A 22,445-nucleotide genomic window follows, 5' to 3' on the forward strand; every position below is an offset into this window, starting at 1 on the left:
GATAGAAGATGTGGCGCAGTGATTGGATCGATTGTATATATCATGTCTCTTTTTGGGGACGAAGGTGTTGGATCGGGACTTGTAGAGGCGCTACGACCACTCTCATTCATCTTTCCTACTGAGATAGGCTTGAAGATGTCGTCGATTGATGGGAGGTGATAAAAGGAAGAAGCTTCCACTGCGAATATGCTTCAAAGAACAGGCAATAAAGATTGCAAATATTGACATAAACTCCGCGTGCAGCTAGCGCTCAAAAACTGCTCATTTTTGCAAAAATAAGACAAAAAAGTTAAGCCCCAATGTGGTTAATATCTTGGCGGAAGAGGGTAAACTTTTACATACACCTCATACTTTCGTACAGTCATGCAAAATACAATATGACTGGACGATAATCACATTACGCTTCAGTGTAACTGTAAGTATGTCGAAGTTTCAATGGATCGGCACTAATAAAAGATGATGGTGGTTCTTTTACAGAAGGTGTGAGGCTTAAATAGACTTTTAGCCCAATGTCAATACGATTTTCGATGATTCTCTAGTGAACCGTCGATGGCGTCCAGTACTGCCGCAAGGCGACTTAGCTGACGTGAAAGCTTTGACATGTCGGTCTCTGTAGAAAATTCATGCGAGAACTTGCACTTTCAGCGCCACAAGTCTTTGAATAGACTCTCTGTGAGGACGAAGTTGTGAAAACTAAATTGTGTACCGTTAAGCAAGCAAATACGAATGACACTTGAACGGGTTGACGGGAATTCCTATGACTATCAATCATCATTAATCTTTCGTCTTATTAGACCAGAGATGAAGTTTACGATGAAGGTAAAACCCTTATATATAAATCATCATGTCGCTATCATTTACGATTACAATCGTAAAATTGCACTATGGTCCTCCCTCCTGTATCTGATACTTTGAATTCAGGCAGCAATCTCATGGCGAAAAGCCTGTAAATGAGAGCAGGATACCTTTGGCCTTTCCTATCATCTCATCGCTTCTCCAATCTCATTTCTTCTCCAAAAGCCAGATCCTTATTGTATAGAACACATCATACTTAAAGTCCTGTAGTTCTCTATATTCTCTTGAACATTCTGCTCTTGTCCAAAGCGAATCCCTTTATCGTCACATTTAATTACAAGCCATGACATTTAATTGTCCATGCTTTTCAGTCTTGCAGCTATCAAATTATGGTTCTTGGTAGCTTGTGTGTATCATAGTTCATAGCCTCTTGATCTAATTTGCTTAAGAATTCAGTGGAATTGAAACAGTCTGAATGACTGTTGTCATCATTGGAATGAAGCAGGTATCCTTAAATCATTTGTAATGCTGCGATCTTCAGCTACGCATGTCTTTGCCTTGCGTTTGTCAAGCCGTGACGTTGAAGCAGACGCAGATTGGACTGCTCGATTCGTGATGAGAGCCTGTACTGTACGGACAAGTCGACGTAGATATGTACTTTTAAGGTTTTTGCTCACAAAGCACAAAAGATGCCAGCTGGTCTTCTAACCCAATGACTTGTCCGCCACCTTACTGAAACCAAATCACATGACGACACGACCAAATGTCATGGTTATCAGATTAAAGAGGTGATAAGCAATAGAGTCGATCGATTCAATCGATCATTTGGCAACGTGCCGATCGCCACAACCACCTTGCAAAATTAATAATTTGAAGTCATGACGATGCAAGTTCGTGTAGGAGATCTCTATTGGAAGCAAGATGGAGTATATGGATGGATTCTGGGTCAAGTCACAGCGTTTGATCCTGTACGACAAAGTGCTACATTCGTACATGTGAATGAAACCACTGGAGCACGTCTATGCCGTTCTGAATTAAATGAAAACGAACACATTGAGCTTCATGTCGAGTTGCAAGAGACGTCACTATTGGGTGCCAATCCATTGTTCAGGTCAGTTCATTTGTTTTGAAAATTCGTCTGAAAGTAACTCATGAGTTTGATATTAATTTTAACAGTACAGCCGATGACATGACTTCACTTCGATATTTGCACGAAGCTGCTTTAGCTAAAAATTTACAAGACCGTGCAACAGTCGAAAATCAGCGTCCGTACACTTTTATGGCAAATGTACTGATTGCAGTGAATCCATTACGTCCATTGTCCGATCCCGAGAAAATGGATTTTATCGGACAATCTCTTGATCACTGTCCACCTCATCCATACAATGTTGCTGAAAATGCTTATCGTCAACTCTGTGCTGTACGTGCAGTGATGCAAAATCAAAGCATTATCATTAGTGGTGAAAGTGGTTCTGGTAAGACGGAGACTTCGAAAATGATTCTCGACTTTCTTACAATGCGTGCAGTCCACAATCCTGCACTCTCAACAAGTTCATGTACGTCCAATTCAGACGATGAGCTTGATTTCGAAGTCGCACCTCCTCCAAATTCACTCACAATGGCTTTATCGTTTCCACAATCAATTGGAAAACGAAAGTTATCTCCAGTAGCTATTGGAGAGCGATTAATGGAGACAATTCCAATTCTCGAGTCATTTGGAAATGCCAAGACCCATCGAAATCATAATTCCAGTCGATTTGGAAAATACATGCGCTTACAATTCGCAAGTGATACGCATGAACTCACTGGTGCAAGTATTGATACATATTTACTTGAAAAGAGTCGATTAGTGTTTCAACCTCAAGGTGAACGAAATTTTCATATTTTCTATGAACTTTTACATGCTGATGATCTCGAGACATTGGAATCCTGTTTTCATTTGAAACCTCAGAAACCAGAGTGTTACGCGTACTTGAATCAATCGGGATGTTTTCACTCTGAGTCACTAGATGATGCGACGAACTTTCGAAATCTCAAGAAAGCTTTGGACTTTATTGGCATTCGTGAGAGAGCACAGTATGAGATTTTTCGACTTGTGGCTGGGTTACTTCATATGGGTAATATACAAATTAGTCAAGAGGATACGGACGAGGGAGAAACAGCGTGTATTCGTTCCGATGATCTCGAGTCGCAATCTGCAGTACGGCATGCTTCGGAATTATTAGGAGTCTCAATTGATCAACTCATTGAGTGTATTCTTCACAAACGTATTATGACTCGTGGATCACGTCGCAATTCCATTTACTTTATCAAACGAGATGTTCGAAATGCCGTGTATTCTCGTGATACGATTGCAAAAACCATATATGAGAATACGTTTACATGGCTGATGGGGGAATGTGCTGCAGCCTTGGATTATGATTCGTTTCGAAGTGATGTGGTGCCATATATTGGTGTGCTCGATATCTTTGGATTTGAAGATTTTGAACCAAAAAATCGCAATTCGTTTGAACAATTGTTGATTAATTATGCGAACGAAACGCTTCAAAGTCTATTTAATTCATGTATTTTCGAAGCAGAACAAGAATTGTACAAGAGTGAACACATTTATCACCCGACAAACCATTCACTATCATTTCCATTCTCTTTTGCTGGTGACATCACTCCAAAGACGAATCTTGACAATGACATTGACTTTCTTACCGAACAAGTAACGCCCAGTGGTAATGTTGTCGCATATTCAGATAATCGCGAGTGCTTGAATCTCATTGCTAGTCGTCATGGTGGTCTCTTTGCAACAATTGACAATGTTTCTCGTTTGCCAATGCCTTCGGATCGAAAATTAAATGAACGGCTGCATACACTTTTTAAACGTCATCCATGTTTTCCAACGCCTCATCCAAAGGATCAACGTGATACGTTTCTCATTCGCCACTACGCTGGCACAGTCTCCTACACAATCAATTCATTCGTGGACAAGAACAACAATATCATTTCGGAACAGTTTGAAGAATTGTTGAAGAATTCAACGTCACGTGTATTACAAGATTTACATGGCAATTCTCGCACTTCGAATCGCGTACGATCTGAATCGATGGTATCAACCAAATCTGCTGATCAATCACCTCTTGGTGGTGGAGCTGCATCTTCCAAACGTTTAAAAGGTGGAAGCACTTCCAACTTATTTTCGACACAAATGAAAGGATTAACGACGGAACTTGAAGGAACGAGCTGCAATTTTGTACGCTGTATCAAGCCAAATACCCAGATGCAACCTGGTCTGTTCGATCGATCGTTTGTTGTCGAACAATTGCGTTGTTCGGGTACAGTCCAAGCGTGCGAGGTTTTACGTGTCGGACTCCCAACGCGCATTCTGTACGCAGAAGTAGTGGACGTATATCGCACTTTTGTACCATACAATGTTTTCTGTCGCTTTAATTCAAACGACAAGCTATTTACACAAGCGATTTTATGGGTTTATGACTTCCCAACAAGTGCATTTCGGTTAGGAGACACACGCTTATTCTTTCGAACAGGAAAGATTGATCTTCTTGACAAATTATTGACTCCAGCTCGCGATACAACCGCAAATCTTGGTGACCAATTATTGTTGTACTTAAGGAAGAAACGCTGGATTACTGCTGTCACAACAATTATCACGTACACTCACTTGAAACGTTTGTTTGAACAAGTTCGATACCAACGTCGTGCAACATTACTTCAATGTTGGGTACGACAATACTTGGCTCGAAAACGTGTACGCACATTGCGCGTCCAACTTCGAATGCATGGCCTCTGGACTCAATTCATGCACAAAGCGCAGATTCTACACGCTTATCAAGATCGTCCTGAAGACAAAATGGTGCTACTTACTAAACTCTTGACAAAAACGTATTTGCCACCTCCTCAGCGTTGGCTTTTAAAGTGGCTTGGCCCACTTCAGCGTGTCCTGTACTTGCAAAAGCGCTGGAACAAGATCAAAGCACAATATTTAGCGAAACGTGGCTTCTTGTGGCTTTATCAAAGTGTAAGACAGCACCGAAGCGCTTTGTTACTTCAATCAAGTGTGCGTGTTATGCTTGCTCGCTCACGTTTCCTAAAATTAAAACACAAAGCTCTTGCTCGTCGTCGATGGCATCTTGGGTTTCTAAAAGTCCAAGTCGTGAATGTTTTCTATCGTGAATACCATCGAATTCATGTCAAACGATTAGAAATAGACAATAAGACATTAATCACTACAATGGCAACGGTGACGAGAAAGCTTGGGGAAGCACAAGATGAAGCCAAGACGGCAAAATTGCAGCTGAAAGCCTTGCAAGTGTCGTTTGATACGGTGCAGACACAAGCTAAAGTCCAGCAACAACGTGTTGAAGAGTTAGAACTTGCGTTACAAGCGAAACGACATGAAGTGGCTGAATTACAGCGACAGAGAGCAGGAGGCACGTTTGTTGAACGGGTGGTTCGATTCTTTACGTGCAGTGCTGCGATCTCACCACCAGCTTCGCCTCGTGAAATGCTCATACCATCTCGTTTGACTTTATTACGTCGTCAGACGCAATCAGCGGCTGAAGAAACGTTTGATCATGGAGAACGGATTGTTTGGGCAACCCCATTAAGTGACACACTTGTGATTCCACAGGATGAAGGATCAATAAAACGACCGAGTCGTGTCAATACAGGAACTGAAGAACCGATTATGGACCCAGAAGCACAAGACTTTCGATCGAAAGATGCTGATTTGTTGTGGTCGTTGTCTCGATACATGTTTTAGTTGCATACTTTGCTTGAATTTTGGATAGAAGTACAGAGAATGGAGTTGCGCGTACATCTTATTGAGGCCATTGAAAGTTCTGCGTACAAGGTGATGAATACGAGACGTATAGATTGTCCGGTCGTACATGTGCGATTGTATTTCATAAAGCAACTTACAATGTCGCGAAGATTGCTTGTTCAAGAAGCAGTTTCGCAGTCTCATTGCTTGGTTGTATCTCTAACAATTGGACAGCAGCATGATGAACTATAGTCCATCGTTGAAGTCTTATACCACATGTTCCAAGACCAACTAGAGCCTCAATAAATGCTGGCTTGAACTTGACTGCAGTCTCGTAATGTTCAAGCGCTTTCTCGAAATGACCTGTACGCATGACAATATTTCAACAAAAACGAATTGATCTGAAGTCTCCTTATAAAACATACCACATTTATACTCGATCATAGCAAGTTTGTTCCAAGCGTACGCATACGAAGGAGAATCGTGTACGATCTGTTGGAGTATCTCACGAGCTTCATGGAATTTCTTTTCGTCATGAACGAGCATTAACGCACGTTGGACTTCACTCTGTGCTTGGCTTCCACCTTCTCGACTCCAAATGCCTTCTAAACTAGCTATAGCCAATTGAATGGTGGTACTATCATTACACTGCAAATACATCAGCAATTTGTCTTCATTTGCAGATTCAAGTTGAAGAATTGATGGAATCGTGACAACGACATTTATCGCTTTTGAGCTGAAAATGAAATCTTTTGGATAACGAGCAGCCATTGATTTGGATGGTATGTGATGTGTACCATCGAAAGTGTCAAAGTAAAGCAAAAGTGCTGGATGCACGACAGCCTACGATCAACTTGAAGTTTTAGGAAGCATGAAATGAATTCATGAGTATCAATTTCAGTACCTTATGCGACTCATCACGTCGAAGTTCATCTTGTGGAACATTGTAGAGTTTGCTAGCAAAACTGAACCAATAATTAAGTAATACATTCGATCACTATGTCAATATATCAATATCACAATATTGCAATAGCAAAATAGCATTTAGCAATACGCACCTCAGACCCGGACTGTGTGGTAATATGTCATAAGCCACACAAGGGCATGCTTCGTTTTGTGTATCAGTAGTCAAATGCCACGAAAAAATGACTCCACGACTGTTGCCTTTTACTTCCACGATGTCGCCAATTCGAAACTTAATTTTGTCAGTGCGGACCTGTTAAAATTGATCATCAAATGAGCGTACCAGGTTATTTTTTTACAGTGACAGCATGCATACCTTGGGGTTATAAACTTCTTGAGTTTCAAACTCCTGCAATAGTGCATTGTGGTCGTCCACACTCTTAAGTGCTTCGAATCCAGCATCAATCCGAGCGTCTAGCGCCACTCTGTCCTCGACTGGCACAGCAAATGCTGCTCGTACGATACTTGCAAAAAGTCGCTCCGTTTGATGTCGCTTGAAAACCCCCATATCTTCAAAACGTCGTACAAACATACGTTCTCGCTGCCAGTCAGACTTGATACCGGTGTACGACGCCACAGCACCAGAGCGGACGGCATCGTACAGTGTTCTACCAGCCTCCACGTTGCGTTGCAGCGTCTGTGTTGAACGTAGCAATGTTCTTCACCCTTATCATTAGAATATCTAAATGAACATCTCTGATGAACAGTAGCAAACCGATAAAGCGCAATCACGACTGGAGACGCCATCTTAATTTCAAACTAATACTTGAAAAGAGTATAGAATGTAACATTTTATAAGGCAATCAGAAAGTATCTATTCACAGAATTTACATTCTTAAAAGTTAAGTTTTGATAGTAACTCAAGCCATGGCAGCACTCGAGGGTTTTGATGTGGAGGCATACGCTGCTAAGTACAGTGGTCGTAATCGGATAGAACGACTGATATTCCTTACCGAGACATGCCCTACACTTGAAGCTGAAGCGAAACGCGCATTACTACGTGAGTTGAAGGGAGGTCTAAACATGGGACTTTACACCGAGCTATTAGGTGACAAGGCGACAGACGAATCAAGTTTTATTGACAGTGTAAAGCACAATGCAGCACAACAACATGAACGACTCGAGCAGGAGCTGAATTCGTACAAGTCGACAATGATCAAAGAGAGCATTAGGGTACGTTTTATCATGAAAAATGATACCTTTGATTATACTAAGGGTACGCTTGGTGAAGATGGGGCATAATGATTTGGGAGATTTTTATTACGAGTTGGGGGATCTCCCTGCGGCGCTTAAAAGCTTTGCCCAAGCTCGAGACTATTGCACTACGGACAAACATATAATTGAAATGTGTTTTAACGTATGCAAAGTTGCGTTACACATGCGCAACTTTGGTCATGTGACCAACTATTTGTCAAAGTTGGAGCAAGTGAGTAGCTCGCAGAGTGATGTCATGTAAGTTAGTTGTAAATGTCACCGAAAAAAACTAATTTCCTATACGATTTGTGTGAATGTTATAGTCTCAAGTCAAAAATCGCATCAGTCTTTGGCCTTGTGGCTCTCCACGACAAAAATTATCATCGAGCTGCATCCAAATTTATCGAATGTAAAGCAGAGATTGGTGCGAGTTACAACGAAGTGTTGCATGCTGAGGATATTGCATTATATGGCGGAATATGCGCTTTAGCGTCGTTTCAACGTGAAGAATTGAAGGAAAAAGTGATCAATAATTCGTCTTTCAAGGCCTTTCTGGAATTAGTACCGTGGCTACGTGAGCTTATCACCGCCTTTTACTCGAGTGACTATGCGTCATGTTTGCAGACGTTAGAGCAAATGAAGGTAATAGTTTTGACAATGCTTTAGAAGATGGAGATTATATTGTAATTCGTTGCTGGTGATAGCCCGAACTGAAGCTGGACTTGCATCTTTTTGAGCACGTGGAGTCATTGTGCAAAGAGATTCGTAGCCGTGGTATTATCCAGTACTTTTATCCATATCTTTCGGTAGATTTGCATCAGATGGCGCATACTTTTAATACACCGACACCAGATCTAGAGACAGAAGTCTGTGCACTTATTGCTGCCGAGCGTCTACATGCTCGAATGGATTCGTATGAAAAGGTTTTGCACAATATTTTTAGAACAATATTTTGTTCCATCCCTCACTTTTAATGTAGGTTTTGTACGCTTATCATCCAAATCAGCGAGCAGCGGCATATGATCGCGCGTTCGAAGTGGGTCGTAATTATGCAGCCGAGTCGCGCAATTTACTTTTGCGTATGAGTCTTCTGAAGAATAACATTATAATCCGCGATGCGTAGTCAATACGTCAATGTTGCATGTAATCCACTAATTGAAGAACACCATGATGAATTTGGAGTCGTGTTCCTGTTGCTATTGATAGTTAATTTAGGCAAGAGTGGGGGGAAACCGAAACAACGGGACGAATTAGGTCGTGACGACTCGTACTTTTCCGTATGAGCGAGTTTGAAGGTTCGACTTCATGCGCCAGCAAACCCGTCGAAAGCGATGTCGTTGCAAGTCCAAGAGTTGATAAGACGCCAATGTCGATAATTGAGACGCTGGATCATGTGCAACAAGGAATGAATGTACACACGAGTACATCGCGTTCTATCCTCTTGCATATTTGTCAGCGATTAACTCGATTAGAAGCGAATGTAAGCAAAGTATGCGACGATGTTTTACAGCTGCGTCAAATCGCAAGCGAAGGGTCCAACCCTGTGGGTACTGAAGTTTCAGCCAACGTCATTTCCATGTCAACTAAGCTCAGAGAGCACGAAAATGTGATGGAGATTTTTAAAAAGGATATGCGCGCACATCAAAATCATCTGTCGATTCTTTCAACGAAAGTCGAGAAAGGAACAGAACACATTGACATTGTTGATACGGTAAGAACGAATGCAAACTTGATTTAATGAAACAATTTAGCTTACTATCCTTCTGGATTCAGAAAGTGGAAGATCATCGTCAAGACGTGATCAATCGATTCGTCGAGCTGACACAAAACTTACGCGAGTTACCAATGCAACTAACTACGCTGCAGACGATTGTTCCGACTTCTGTGAACGAGAAGTTTACATTTCAGACCAATGACGATAAATTATCACTGCAAACACACTTGCAACGTCTTGAAACGCACTGTTCCAAAGGGTACACCGATTTGCAACCGTTTACGATTCCAGATGATATGAAAGTGAAGGTTGAGGCGCGAATTCGTCAACAAGCGACTAGTAAGCGTCAAGCCGATGCTCAAGCCGCGGCCGAACTATCAGATGCTTATCGACGACTGCAGCTTGCAGCTGTAAATAGCAACAACCCGCGACTCAGTCAACTTTATTTGAGTCTGGATCAATGTCAGCACGATGTAAAACAAGCATTTCAGCTGATTCGCTCGTCAAACTTACAGCTTCATTCGTATTGTGAGTCAAAAGCTGAGAGATCAGATGTGATCGTATTTCAAAGCGAGCTCAAACAGTTGCGTAATCGCATTCGAAAGGTTGAGAATGCATCGCTAGGGATTCGACCTAAATCTCAAATTCTTAGTGAATCTACGAATAGCGCAATTGACGAACTCAAAGTAGGCAATGGGGCTTTGTCCTGTAAGAAAGGACCTTCCCAGCTTACGATCTCTCAGGTCCCAGTCTTGCGTGTTTCATTGTTGGAGCTTTCGAGAAACTTTAATCTTCTACAGCATCGCTGGAAAAAGCACAAGCGACTTCATCCAAATTCTGGTACAAGTATTAATCCATTGGCACAGAAGCATCTTGAAAAAGTAGTAGCCATCATAAACGACGCTTACGCTAGTCTGGCGCAGGAGCCGGTGGATTTAATTAATGCTGAAATTCATGTTGACAAGGTGAGTCGCGTCCTAAGCTCAGACTATTCCATGCAGACGTTGGCATTATTAGGAAGACATAGTGACGAGTTTGAAAGCTGCCGATTTCCTCTTATAACCGGACGAGCTGCTGCGGGAGAAATGGCTGCTGCACTTTGCAAATACGCGGAAGCTTTTACTGCTATGTTTTTCCGACACGAGGCCGATCAAAAAGTGGTTACAAGTGCACTTAATGAGTGGACATCTGAAAAGCAAACGCTTGAAAATATAAACCGACAGGTAAGTGCACTTGCTCGCCGTCAACAAATTTTGGAAAGTGCCTTAGACAAGCTTGTTGCTGATGGCAAGAAAAGAAGTGAGAACATGGAGGCGGAATGTCTCAGTGAAAACCAAAGTCTGCCCACGCGTTTGATGAACGATGAGATGCAGCACTTAAAAGCACAACTTGATGCTATGAACAACCACTTTGTCACTGAGGTTGAGGTTTTAGAAATTATCAGAACCTACCACGACGAGCAGCAGAGTAAATTAACAGGAATCGATCGGGTCAACATCAAACATCGCAAACATATCAATGAGGGGAGTACGCCCTCTTTATCGCTAGACTCTTCATCATCAGCTCCACTGTTACGCCCATATACAGTGGATAATGACTCGTCAGCACACCAAAAATTTGCAGGCTTTACGTTTAAAGGCCATGAGGATAGACCAAGAGCTCAGACTAAGCTTGATCCACTTCAAGGCGTTAAGATGCGTGGCTCTACGCGAAGGTTTCGTGAAAAGGGTCTTGAAACAATCACAAGCAGACTTCCAACACAAGCACAGATGCTTTGTCCGACGACAAAGCACACAAATTCAGACGACTGAATACTCACTGTTGTATCTTTATTGCCTTCTATTACAAACATATCGAGGTCATCGTGATGAAAATTAATTTTTAGTTCTACGGCAATGGCTCCGAAGCATCACTGACACGCTTGAGATGCAGATACGCATCTGTGCCGTACCCCTCCATTGATATCACCTGAAGATCTCCACCAAAATAACGTGCGAATAGACGACTAATTGGCAAACCGTAGCCTAATCCAGCCAGTGGTGAATCTCCACCGAAATCATTAGGTGCCTCTAGCCGCTCAAAAGCCTCTGAATCTGCAGTCGTGTAAAGATACGACCAAATGCGTGACACAGACGATCGTGGAATCCCACCTCCTTCGTCCGATATCTTTATCGACACATCTTCATTATCCTCACCATCAGCAATTACAATTTTGATAGGCGGCATGTCATTATCAACACCATGGAATTCCACTACTGCACGCATTGAATTTTTAATCACTTCAAAGAGCATGTGGTGCAAATGACTTGGCACAAAAGGCATTGAAAAGTCGGTATGGCCATGTAACTCTACTTCGGGAGCATCTCCGTATTGCCTTAAACACATATGCCTGGCCGTATCAATCGCTGCAAGCGCAACTTCGGCAGGTGATGTGCTCTCACAAATGCATCCAACCCATCCATCTTCTTCTTCATGTAAAGCAATATGCTGACTCATAAGCATGCGTATACCAATTCTTGACATATAAAATGCATCCAAGAACGAATGCAAGTCCGACAGGTCAGCAAATTCTTGCGATCGTAAATATCGTTTTCCCACTTCTAATCCTCTGCCTTGATCTTTTTCCGAAAAGGATTTGAACAATGTCATTTTAAGCTCGTGAACACCTTTAGCCATGGTATATAACGTGCCACTATGACGAGCTTTAATACTTTCAATAAGATTACGAAAAGCCACTTCGTCGCGATATGTCTCGACTTTTGCGAAGTTTAATAGCTCGTGAGCTGAGTTGACATACCAATCCCGCACTTGTTTTACAGATGGCATGTCGCTCAGTCCATGTGGTAAATTCTCAAGGTTCTTGATGCGGTGTGCGTATCGAACAGGCATTTCACCGTGTAAGAAGCGCGCTGATTGAATGAGTTTCTGGGGAGAAATGTTCGTTCCAAACTCGAGCAAGTGCTGAAGTGATACACCTGTTTGTGGTAGTCGAGCCAGTTCATCGATCTTGGCCGTCATCTTGTCGTGGAACGCATTGCTGACGGTATAACTGCGGTGTATCGGAGTACAGGTCGCAAGACGATGCATTGAAGATCCAGGGCAAAGTCTTGAAGTGATACACTTAACATAGCAGAATTTATACAGAATATGACTGATGCTTACTTAAGATTTGAAATTTAGCAATAGACTAAGTGACTGATGTTTGACTTTTTCTGATAAGTACATTTGCAGATTGGATACTGCGCACATGTTGAGGATTGATTTTTCAAGTCGATTCGCCATCATGTTGACAATCTGCTTTGCTCACTTAGTAGGGCAACTACTTTCAAGCAGCAGGTCGTGACTTCGACTCCCGAGGCGCGCAGCATTTAGTTCTCGATTGCTTCTCCATAGCGTTCAATGTTTGACATGGATAAGTACACCATCGCCGAACAAACTTGGAAATCGTGAGAAAAGATCCATCGCAAGTAAGTTAAGTCTGAATCACTGTGTCCCTTCTGCCTTGTCTTTCGAGTACGTACCCTAACAGACGATGGCATGGTAGCCAACAGATATAATCACTCATCAGAGGTAATCTTTTGTCTCACTTTCATCTTGCAAGTGGACTTGGCCATGCAAATCGCCGATACCAGAGTCCATGCCTTCTTCACGCACGATGATGTCTTCGTCAAATGCGTCCCAAAGCAGCGCGGTTATATGCCCCGACGATGTTGACGCCTGGTATGAGAAATCAAGAAAATTCATCAAGGAGCATACCCCTCGCGATTGCGAATGGTCCAGCATCATCACCGTCTTACGTGTTCTTACGCGAGGTCTTGGTGCATGGCTCAACGTCGCACGATCTCCATAATCGATTACTGTAACCGGGTTAAACGTTCCATGGTAACAGGGGTGTGTGTCGCACCAGATGTGCATTGTGTGACCACACCCAAACAAGAATACGTTACGGGGCTATGTAGCCAGTAGTTATGCATGTATTTAGGTTTTTCTATATATATTTAGTATATTTAGGAAAACCTAAACATTTAAAATTAGGTGGCTTTGTCGCTGATAAAAATAAATAAAAACCAGTTTTGGATTTTAAACGGAGAAGCTAAGTAAGGCATTAATTACTCTTGGAGTAAGCGAATTGCGATCCGCTAAATCGTACTTGTTCTAAGTATAAAACAAAAGGTCGGTGACCTAAATTAGGTTTCTTCAAGCACTAAGCTACGGCAGCCTCGTTGCAATTACATTCCAAGTGTATATCACACACCGTTGTCACTGACACCGGGCCGTCGGCCAGAGACGAGGTATAATGGGGATCACCCGTTCGTGTCCGCACACTTTCTGCGGAGGACTTAGGTCAACTGACACGCCTCACCGGGTAGTGCTCGTATTCAGCGGGCTGTTGACTTACGTAATGAGGAGGATAGGTGGAGTGACATATTATTATAGCCAATAGGCTTTCAATCTCCCTAACCTTACAGGTACTTCCAGTTCAGATACAAAAGAACTGATAGGGGATATAAAACTATACAGGGTATACACTTCATGTTGGACACGCAAATCATGTGTTCCCAACAACATTTTAAAAGGACCTGTTCAAATCCTTTTTCCGCTCTTCGTTACGCTCTGTCCAACTCTCGCTAGAGTGACAACCTCATACGCTTGCTTCACATATTATTATCTTCATCACCATCGAGCTTGAATATTATTTCTTTACTACGTCATTTGGCGCATCTGCGCTATTTTGAATTTGATCGTCATGACGACTTTCACGAAGGACGTGGTATCTCCTCGCTAGAGTTCGACGAACTCTTAGTCGATTTGGTGCTCGACTGATGACTCGGGTCGCGTATTTCGGGCCATTGGACCGATGAGATGAACCACATAGCTTCACGTATGTTCCATAACTCCAGCAATCCAATATGGATTCCATCCAGACAATCGAAACTTGACTGGGCATGGGTTCATGCAACCAAATCCGTACACATCCACCGCTTGGAAAGCGCAAGCACCGCTGCTGACTTATCGAAGTTGCGCGATATGCGCTATCGATCTGCGCATATGACAGCGCATAATAAGGTCCCCCACAATAGAAGACATTTTGCCTTAACGACGTCGTCTATCTGTAAATCCTTTTTGCAGATCTTGCGCATTCACCATTGCGTCTCGCACCCACGTGATCACATTCACATGACCGAATGAGTCCAAGGCGTCCTTGTATTTGTGGTTCACATCGTAAAATTTATTGTAATATTTTGGGAAGCTACGATTTGCCAACCCCCCCCAGGTATTGACTTGGTGTACGCGACGGTAGCCACTGTCGAAGCACTGCATGCTTCGAACCAGGCTCACGATTAATTTCGTATCCAACTCCACATTTGGTCGGAGGACCAGAGGGCGGTTTCGCACTAAGAATTCCATCCTTGTATTCCATAACACGTGAATAAAAAGAACCAGTTGGGTACTTCGAAATTGTCGATCCTCTGCGGGACTCCACACGGTGTCGAATTTCCTTGAGAATCGAGTCATCTATAACTGATGATGAGCATAGCTCCGCTGAAGAGACTTCGAACGTAGCAACACGATCTGTGCAATACAATCACACTTGAGGTCGTGTAGGAAGTCATCGTAACTGAGTTCTTTAGGCTTCACTAGTTCTTCCATCGTCGGCAACGGTAACAAAAAAACATCTATTCTGTGACTACATAACCAGTCGTTGCGTTCATATTACGCGAGCCAAAATATTTGCATGCTATATTTCCATCATGAGGCGTAGTACGCTAGACTCACTGGCCTGCAGACTCAACACCAACACCGCGATCAGCAAAATTCGTTGATCCCTTCAAATGTGTGTGCGGTATCACCGTTGTGGTTAGTTGTATTTTCTGTCCTACAATGCGACTCTTCCACTGTGTCAAGTAAGTATCGGCAAATCCAACCACAGTCGATTTCTTTGACTTTCTATTACACACATGTCAACAACATTCTTCTTCCTTGAGTGGGGGGCCAGCAACCCTGTAATATCATTCCGTCAGGAAAAGCGCCATGCCAGCCAACGATTTCTATTCAGTCTACACAGAGGCCAACGTGTTGCCTTACAATGTGCTATTCTTACCTAACCACGTTATCGACAGTTACAAGTACTTAATTTCTGAGATGATGACTTAAAACATAATGTAACCTTTGAATTTACGATAACCATACATTTTTGTAGTTGATAATTTACCCCGGAACAACACATAACGTGAAGACATTTCATCGCAGCAAAAAATTCGTGCTTTTGTGGTAGTAATTGTTGTCCTGTTTAAACGGTCGAACCTCAGCGGTATGATACAGTGGCTACGCGGATGCTCCAATCAAATTTTGGAGTGACCGCTTACTTATCAAAAGAAATCTAAAAAACGGATCTGCTTCAATCTTAGGTTTGCTTCTTTTGCAAAATAACTCAACAGAAGTATTTGCTACAACTATACAATTTGATCAAAGCGAAGCTCGCAAGTTGCCAAAAATACAGAGAGAATGGGAAGCGCACTGACGTTCTGGCTATCTAAGTTTCCCTTGCCACAATGTATTCCACGGTAGACTGCGTTGCATGACATTTGATAATAAGGCTTGTAATAGTGATGCTCGCAAAAAGGGATTACTTCCCAAACACTCACATCAACGAGTTGGCATGATTCTTACTCAGTTCAGAGTTTGCAATGGATGAGATTCCAAAAAATGCTGACAAAAGCTTTCAGTACTGACTGACAGCGCAAACCCACTTCAAAGACAAGGAAAGAAACAGTGTCAAGCACGTTGAAAGCATACAAAGTGCATTTGGAAGAAAACGTGACACATTGAGTTGTATTATGTAATGAGATCATAATGTATAGCAAGTCTACGTGCACTGTGTGCAAACGAAGACAGCCACGATTGTGACGCAAACGCCAGTCTCTAGAGAGAATTTGCTGCCGAGCAGTACGTTCTATTGTATTGTGTTCATTGCTCTCGTGAGTGATTTTGTCAACTGCCGATAAGGGATAGCGATATGCCTCTCACTGAGGTGATGTCTTCGAAAAGATACTGATGTATGGGCTGGTGATGCCGAAAGGACTATGCAATGCGATGGAGATTTGCAACTGTCTGGGGATTCTGGCGACCATGCCCAAACTTATTTTGACATTCTTCCATAGGCATAAAATTTGTATCTATGACGCTTCATATCTCCATTTGCGTGCTTTAATTGAAGCAGATACCAGTAGCCATGATCGCATGATTGTATTAAAGCCTTGTCAGCCTAAAGCGGCAGAAAAGTATAACCTCGTTCATGTTCATGTAACTCTCGCTACTTTGTAATCTGTAAAGATCAAGCATCGTTGCGCATAGCGAAGTCGTCACCGCATCCCTCAGGAAACTGCGACATGTCATCGCTCTCTGCTGAGTGTACCGTCGTAATAGACTATAATCTGGGCCGACTTTGCTTGGTGGCGAATGAGCTCTGCATAACCCAAACATACAACTGTCGAATGATAAATTGGCAACGTCACCGATTCGTGAGGCGATATAACAACATGACGCGTAGCGGTTATCGTAATGAGGTCACTTACTACAGAAAACTGAGCGAGGAACATGCTCCATTCACTTAGAAGATATAAAAATACTGCATGATAAGCCGGTGAGCGCTATGTATTGGTGATCCAGCATGCATTAGTCTTTACGCATTTATGTTTGTAGGTATTTGACATGTCAACGAGTTAAAGACGAGCCGTATACGACGGCGCCTTAGACCAACATGCCGACCCGGCAGAGTGTCGACAGTCCATGCGTATGGACTTAACTTACAGTTGATTTTTTAGCGCGTTCAGTAATACCTTTTTGTGATCTTTGTCGGCCATCAAAACATGATGGGTCATCTTGCTGCTTCCAGTAATACTGCAAATGGTAAGAAACAGCCAAGATGTCTCTCAGCAAGCCTTTCCATGTCGCTAGCTATTCTGCCGGATCGATCTCTGTTATTTACATCGATGTTTGGTGAAACCTGTGCTCGGCACCAGATTGCATACTTCCTTTAGCTGACCATCTGCAAGCGCGAGGTCAAAAATGCGTGAGTCGCGTCGTAAGAGATGACTTATGAGACATTTGCGCTGTAAAACCGCAGTGCTGGACCAACATTTCCAATTCAGAGAGTTAAAAGAACGCTCAGCATGTCTCGACAGAATTTACTACTTTTTATAATGAGGTCGTTAGACAACCAGGTGCTTTAACAACCGCCACAAACACGGCGAAACTAGGAGCTGTCAATACAATTTTATCCGCTGCTCATATACACTTTTTGTGATCACAAAGGTTTTATATGATAATGTTAAGGGTCAGCGCCGCATGTGACGGTAAAGCTGAGAGCTAAGTTCTTTAGAAACAAAATGCCAATATCAGAGGCAGGAAAGACACACATGATTATGAGGTGGGGCAACACGGTTTGATAACTGCAGCTGACCTACATTGTGTGGTCTGCATGACAAGTTGCGACCGTGCTACATCGGATCGTCCAAATAGAGCAGCGGCTCTACCTGAAATTCCCCTCTGTTCTAAAATAACGACTCGATTTTGAGCCGCAGAGGGTGCCTCAAGCCAGTCAGCGCGATACTGCGGCTCATGAGCAAGATCTGATCTGACTCGTCTCGATTCTGGACGCACTCCGTGACATTCAAAGAATATCGACGTATCGCCAAAATTAATAGATCTGACGAGAGCCAGCCGCGGGAAGATTGACCTCCGCTGGCACTGCTCGGTGATCAAAAGGTGGCATATTAGAAAGACCGATGGATGCACCAGTGTTGTTCCCATTTTCTGATGAAGTGAAGAAAATTTGGACAACCTTAGGAATTTGATGATCCAGTTTCACAATATTGCCCTGGTGTTCTTGCCGTTTGCCGCCTAGTACCCTCTGAGCGTTTATTTTCCTTGGAGAAGAAGCCGGGTCGTCCATCGTAGGATGCTTTCAATTAGCTGTATCGATCACCTTTGCACCAGAATGTCCAAGATACTTTCATGATCTCCACTAATAACTCGAGCGGTATCACATCATGAAGTCATTAGCGGCGAATAGAGAGTTTATGAGAGAGGAAGCGTTGTGTTGGAGACAAATGCGCAAATAAGCGTATAATTCTTAATAGGCTGGGCATTCCATAGGTGTGCAAAACGGTTACGATGCTAGGCTGCGTCGTAACAGATTTTTATAATTTAAAATGACGCTGCCTAAAACTCACTAAGATGTGTTGGGTTACTTGGTTATTTTCGAATCAACAATTAGTGTACTGACAACAATTCATGGAAAGTATATCACTTCGCATTAAGAAAGTTGTAAGATGGACAATACTACTATCGATTCATCAACGGGTCAAAGCTGTTTTGTGAGCGGCTGACAACGTCTTGTTTTGAACATCGCATAAGTCTACACAGAACATATTTACTCCGAGCAAAAGTAACAATAATACTCCAGCGCATAGGTATTTCCTTTACTCACACCTTTTGTAGTTGTCTGCTAAGCACTTCTATGGCCTACTTCACCACTCGAATAGGTGAAGGGGTGACATCAGGAGCACCAGCAATTTTCCCGGAATTTAAGTCATGAAACGAATGAAATCAGACTGACAGAATTTATATTTTTATTTCTATATATGTTTTTGCAGCACAAACAAAAACATCAGTATTCGCTTAATTTTAAACTTCATGCGCCAACAAACAACATAAAACTACGATACTACGACATTGCAGTTTCTGACAAAAATAAAGATTACAGTTTACTTAGATCAAGAGGGAAAAGAAAATATAAGTATTTCTGCAGCAAAAGTTCGTTGTTTAACTCGAGTATGCCGGTTTCAAACTAGGTATTCACCTATCCATGACATGTCAATACGCGAATGATGAAATTGTGGCACTTTGCGCGACAATTAAAACTCTCTCTCTTACCATACGTCAGTGAAAAAGCTCATGAATCAGGCCAGTAGTGTTGGCTCTTTACAGACACATTATGCCCTATCTTTATGTGTGTGGACCTTTGAAGGCATACGATGTAACTCTGCTCGAAACACGCCTTTGATCTGAGATTATTTCATTATTCTGAACTAAGGATATTTCTTTTGCTTTGTCGGGCTAGTGAACGTTGTCTGTAACATAACATTGTCATGTTTGTAGTTTCCTACAGTTATAGGACTGACTGGATGCTTTATCACAGGAATGCTTTAGACTCCTAGACCGTAGAAGGCTATGGCTTGGCAAGAAATAGACGATGGAGCGATATCTTAGTGGGGCTGTTTGGCGGTTCTGTCTCGGGTATTAGTGGTAACACCCACAACAATTCTTAATCCCAAAAATTGATATCATGAGTTGTACTTCAAGTAAAGAGAAGCTTAGACTACAATTACAAGACGTTATCTTGTCCAGCAAATATAAGTGTTTCGTTCCTGAGGGCACAGTGCAATCTCGCTTCAAAAGTAACCGGAAGAATATTGGAATTCCGAGGCACGTTGACCCCGCCGAGCATGTCAATAACAGAACTCCGCTCCACACTAAAAACTTTTGGAGTGAATAACCGAAATTTTACTAGCACGCTAAACTGATCAATTTTACAGTTTTTTCACTAGCTGGTCAAGTAAGAATCAGAGGATCAAGGATTCTCTTGTAATGTCTGTTTGCAGCATCGACGAACAGAAAAAAACTTTGAAAATTGGCTCCCAGAGCCACTTGTCGACTGACAGTTTTTAGCATTACAACCAAGGAGATAAAAAGAGCAATAACTCGCTCAAAGCGTGAAGCTCATTCTCTTTAGGCAAATCGTGATACAGATCGTCGTGATATGAAGAAAATCCCCTGGCTTCACCATGTTGTGAGACACGTCCTCAACCTATTCGTAGCGATGGAGCTGCGACATCTTTTCGGCTGACGTTATCATCTCAACGCTGTAAATTACCCTTTTAGAACTTTCAGACTAGCAGATATAGTAAAGCTTGGCGAGTCCAATTACACAAATTATTGTGGTCCAACTAGCTATTACATACTTCGATGAATGTATTAGTTCGGCACAATCGTGCTGCTGCATGTGCAGATATGTCGACATCATGCAAATCCTTAGAGGGACGTCGATAAAGGGTCCATGAAATCATGATCGCGAGTGAAATGCTCATTTGATTGACTAAGGCAAATTTTGTGATTGGCGTGATATTCCCTCCGCTAGCCGCTCACGCAGCATAGAAAAATAGATACTGTTCCAAACGCGGCGGAATGAACAAGTTTCAAAACACCATCTTTGCGCATTTACTGTATGCTACCATTCTTCATTTTTGCTAGTGTACTTCCTCGACGTTGGTATTTTCCTCGACTCAGGATGTTGTATACCGAAGCCAGTATGTTTAATGAGGCAAGGCTGAATGTGCAGAGACTACGCAGCTGCATTGTCCAGAATCAGCTCTCATGATGCCTTGGTTCAGATCAACCGAGCTTCATCCGCTGGAAGTCCCATGCCGATACTGGAAAGATACGCTGGTTGTTGTGCACCCCACGGAGCACGCAACATGACGAGTTTGTCCCAAATTGTCGTGAGCTGGCTGCAGCAGGCGTCGACACGACCATGATTCTTTTTATCTGTTTATTGTTTTATCAGCAAACGATTAAGCTGAAGGATGTGTTGACGGGGCTTGGTTTAGGCGTCTTCTCAGGACACTTGTCGCCATAGTTTGTCATATTTGGCATCTGCAGCAATTTCCTGAGTCTATACGATTGACGCGTCCTTAGCTTTAAAAATTAAGGTTTGCTGTACAGAATTACCGTATAATTGTTGAGCATCAAGTTAAGGTGCAGGAACTTACAGCAGTATGCCACCAGCGCGGAGTACATCAGCACTATATTGCCGTTTCTGGTGGCTGCTGAACGCCATAACAGCTTCACTGAGGTTTGCGTTGTCACCATGTTTGAATGGCTGAAGGAAAGATTCGTCATCTAAGCTGCAAATCACTAAAATGGAGTGGGCCGCCACGCTGATGGCCACAATCTACGTAATAGGCCCGCTATGACAGTGACGTCTGATGACGAATACCTCGAGTACAGAATACTGTATGGGGCTTATGATATGACCACGTTGAATAGAGAAAACATATGTCTTCGGCGAGAGCAACGTATTGGTGGCCCTATATGAATAAGTGGGTAAGAACATATGTGCGCACATGTAGAATGTGGCTGCAGGTAAAGCCTTCACCGCATGCGGCGGCACCACCAGCTAGCTTGCTGATTTTGGCAGAGTGGCTAGGTAGCGAGTAGTTATGCATGTATTTAGATTTTACTTTATATATTTAGTAAAATCTATAATTTAGAATTAGGCGATTTAGCCGCAGATAAAAATAAATAAAAATTAGTTTTAAATTTAAACCGAAGCGTTTATAGGCTTGGTTAATGTAGTAACTTCTCTTGGAGCTAGCGAATTGCGATCCGCTACACTTGTATTTGTTCTAAGTATAGAACGAAAGGTCGGTGAACTAACTTACGCTTCTTTTAAGCGCAAATCTACGGCAGCTCCGCTGCACTGGGTAGCACTTGTAGTCAATCCACACCTGAGTCGTTGAGACTGATCCTCTATGAGGATGGATCAATTTTCCTCTTTGCCCCAGAGCATGCAGGACGGGCTTAACTAGCTGATGTCCTTGCTTGGCCCTGAGGGCGTGCAACACCTTGCTGCGCAAGGCCCCGATGCAATCGGTTCGCATCTAGAGGTGTTTTCAAATTACCAAAACGCGCTGCTAGAGCACCTGCAGCAGAAGATGTCTGCATCATTTACTTCTATGACGTCACCGTCAGTGACGGATTTTTTATTCCGTCCTAAGCCGCTCATGGTGAGCATCAAGGTCTTTGAGGGAAAGGATGGAGATAATCTCCTGTTCTGGGTGAGAGAGGTCGAGATGGCCATCGCATCCGCCTTGCTCCAGACCGAACAACAGCGTGTGGCGCTAGCCATCTCAAAGCTCGGTGGTCGAGCGCGAGAATGGGCAC

At 42.8% G+C, this 22,445-nt stretch overlaps 6 protein-coding genes across 6 annotated transcripts; 4 read left to right on the forward strand and 2 right to left on the reverse strand.

The window, feature by feature from the left end:
* Nucleotides 1-1,673: 1,673 nt before the first annotated feature.
* On the forward strand, nt 1,674-5,631 carry PHALS_01141 (myosin-like protein; the record flags this gene model as incomplete). Its single annotated transcript, XM_024730948.1, has 3 exons — nt 1,674-1,906; nt 1,972-5,538; nt 5,595-5,631. 3 exons carry the CDS (start codon nt 1,674-1,676, stop codon nt 5,629-5,631), a joined length of 3,837 nt encoding a protein of 1,278 aa, XP_024581174.1.
* An 89-nt stretch (nt 5,632-5,720) lies between these two features.
* On the reverse strand, nt 5,721-7,276 carry PHALS_01142 (O-linked N-acetylglucosamine transferase OGT; the record flags this gene model as incomplete). Its single annotated transcript, XM_024730949.1, has 6 exons — nt 5,721-5,929; nt 5,992-6,409; nt 6,471-6,531; nt 6,625-6,782; nt 6,846-7,166; nt 7,235-7,276. The coding sequence occupies 6 exons, from the start codon at nt 7,274-7,276 to the stop codon at nt 5,721-5,723; spliced, it is 1,209 nt and encodes a 402-aa protein (XP_024581175.1).
* Nucleotides 7,277-7,396: 120 nt separating this feature from the next.
* On the forward strand, nt 7,397-8,846 carry PHALS_01143 (cop9 signalosome complex subunit 1-like; the record flags this gene model as incomplete). The annotated part of the gene is made up of 5 exons (XM_024730950.1): nt 7,397-7,702; nt 7,761-7,981; nt 8,047-8,365; nt 8,428-8,646; nt 8,703-8,846. 5 exons carry the CDS (start codon nt 7,397-7,399, stop codon nt 8,844-8,846), a joined length of 1,209 nt encoding a protein of 402 aa, XP_024581176.1.
* A 243-nt stretch (nt 8,847-9,089) lies between these two features.
* Nucleotides 9,090-11,248, forward strand: PHALS_01144 (uncharacterized protein; the record flags this gene model as incomplete). The annotated part of the gene is made up of 2 exons (XM_024730951.1): nt 9,090-9,434; nt 9,497-11,248. The coding sequence occupies 2 exons, from the start codon at nt 9,090-9,092 to the stop codon at nt 11,246-11,248; spliced, it is 2,097 nt and encodes a 698-aa protein (XP_024581177.1).
* Nucleotides 11,249-11,324: 76 nt separating this feature from the next.
* Nucleotides 11,325-12,455, reverse strand: PHALS_01145 (mitochondrial pyruvate dehydrogenase kinase; the record flags this gene model as incomplete). Its single annotated transcript, XM_024730952.1, has 1 exon — nt 11,325-12,455. The coding sequence occupies one exon, from the start codon at nt 12,453-12,455 to the stop codon at nt 11,325-11,327; it is 1,131 nt and encodes a 376-aa protein (XP_024581178.1).
* An 8,378-nt stretch (nt 12,456-20,833) lies between these two features.
* On the forward strand, nt 20,834-21,138 carry PHALS_01146 (uncharacterized protein; the record flags this gene model as incomplete). The annotated part of the gene is made up of 2 exons (XM_024730953.1): nt 20,834-21,001; nt 21,067-21,138. The coding sequence occupies 2 exons, from the start codon at nt 20,834-20,836 to the stop codon at nt 21,136-21,138; spliced, it is 240 nt and encodes a 79-aa protein (XP_024581179.1).
* Nucleotides 21,139-22,445: the final 1,307 nt, after the last annotated feature.

This window comes from Plasmopara halstedii, assembly GCF_900000015.1.
Source record: "Plasmopara halstedii genome assembly, contig: Scaffold_1343, whole genome shotgun sequence".
NCBI classification, from domain to species: domain Eukaryota; phylum Oomycota; class Peronosporomycetes; order Peronosporales; family Peronosporaceae; genus Plasmopara; species Plasmopara halstedii.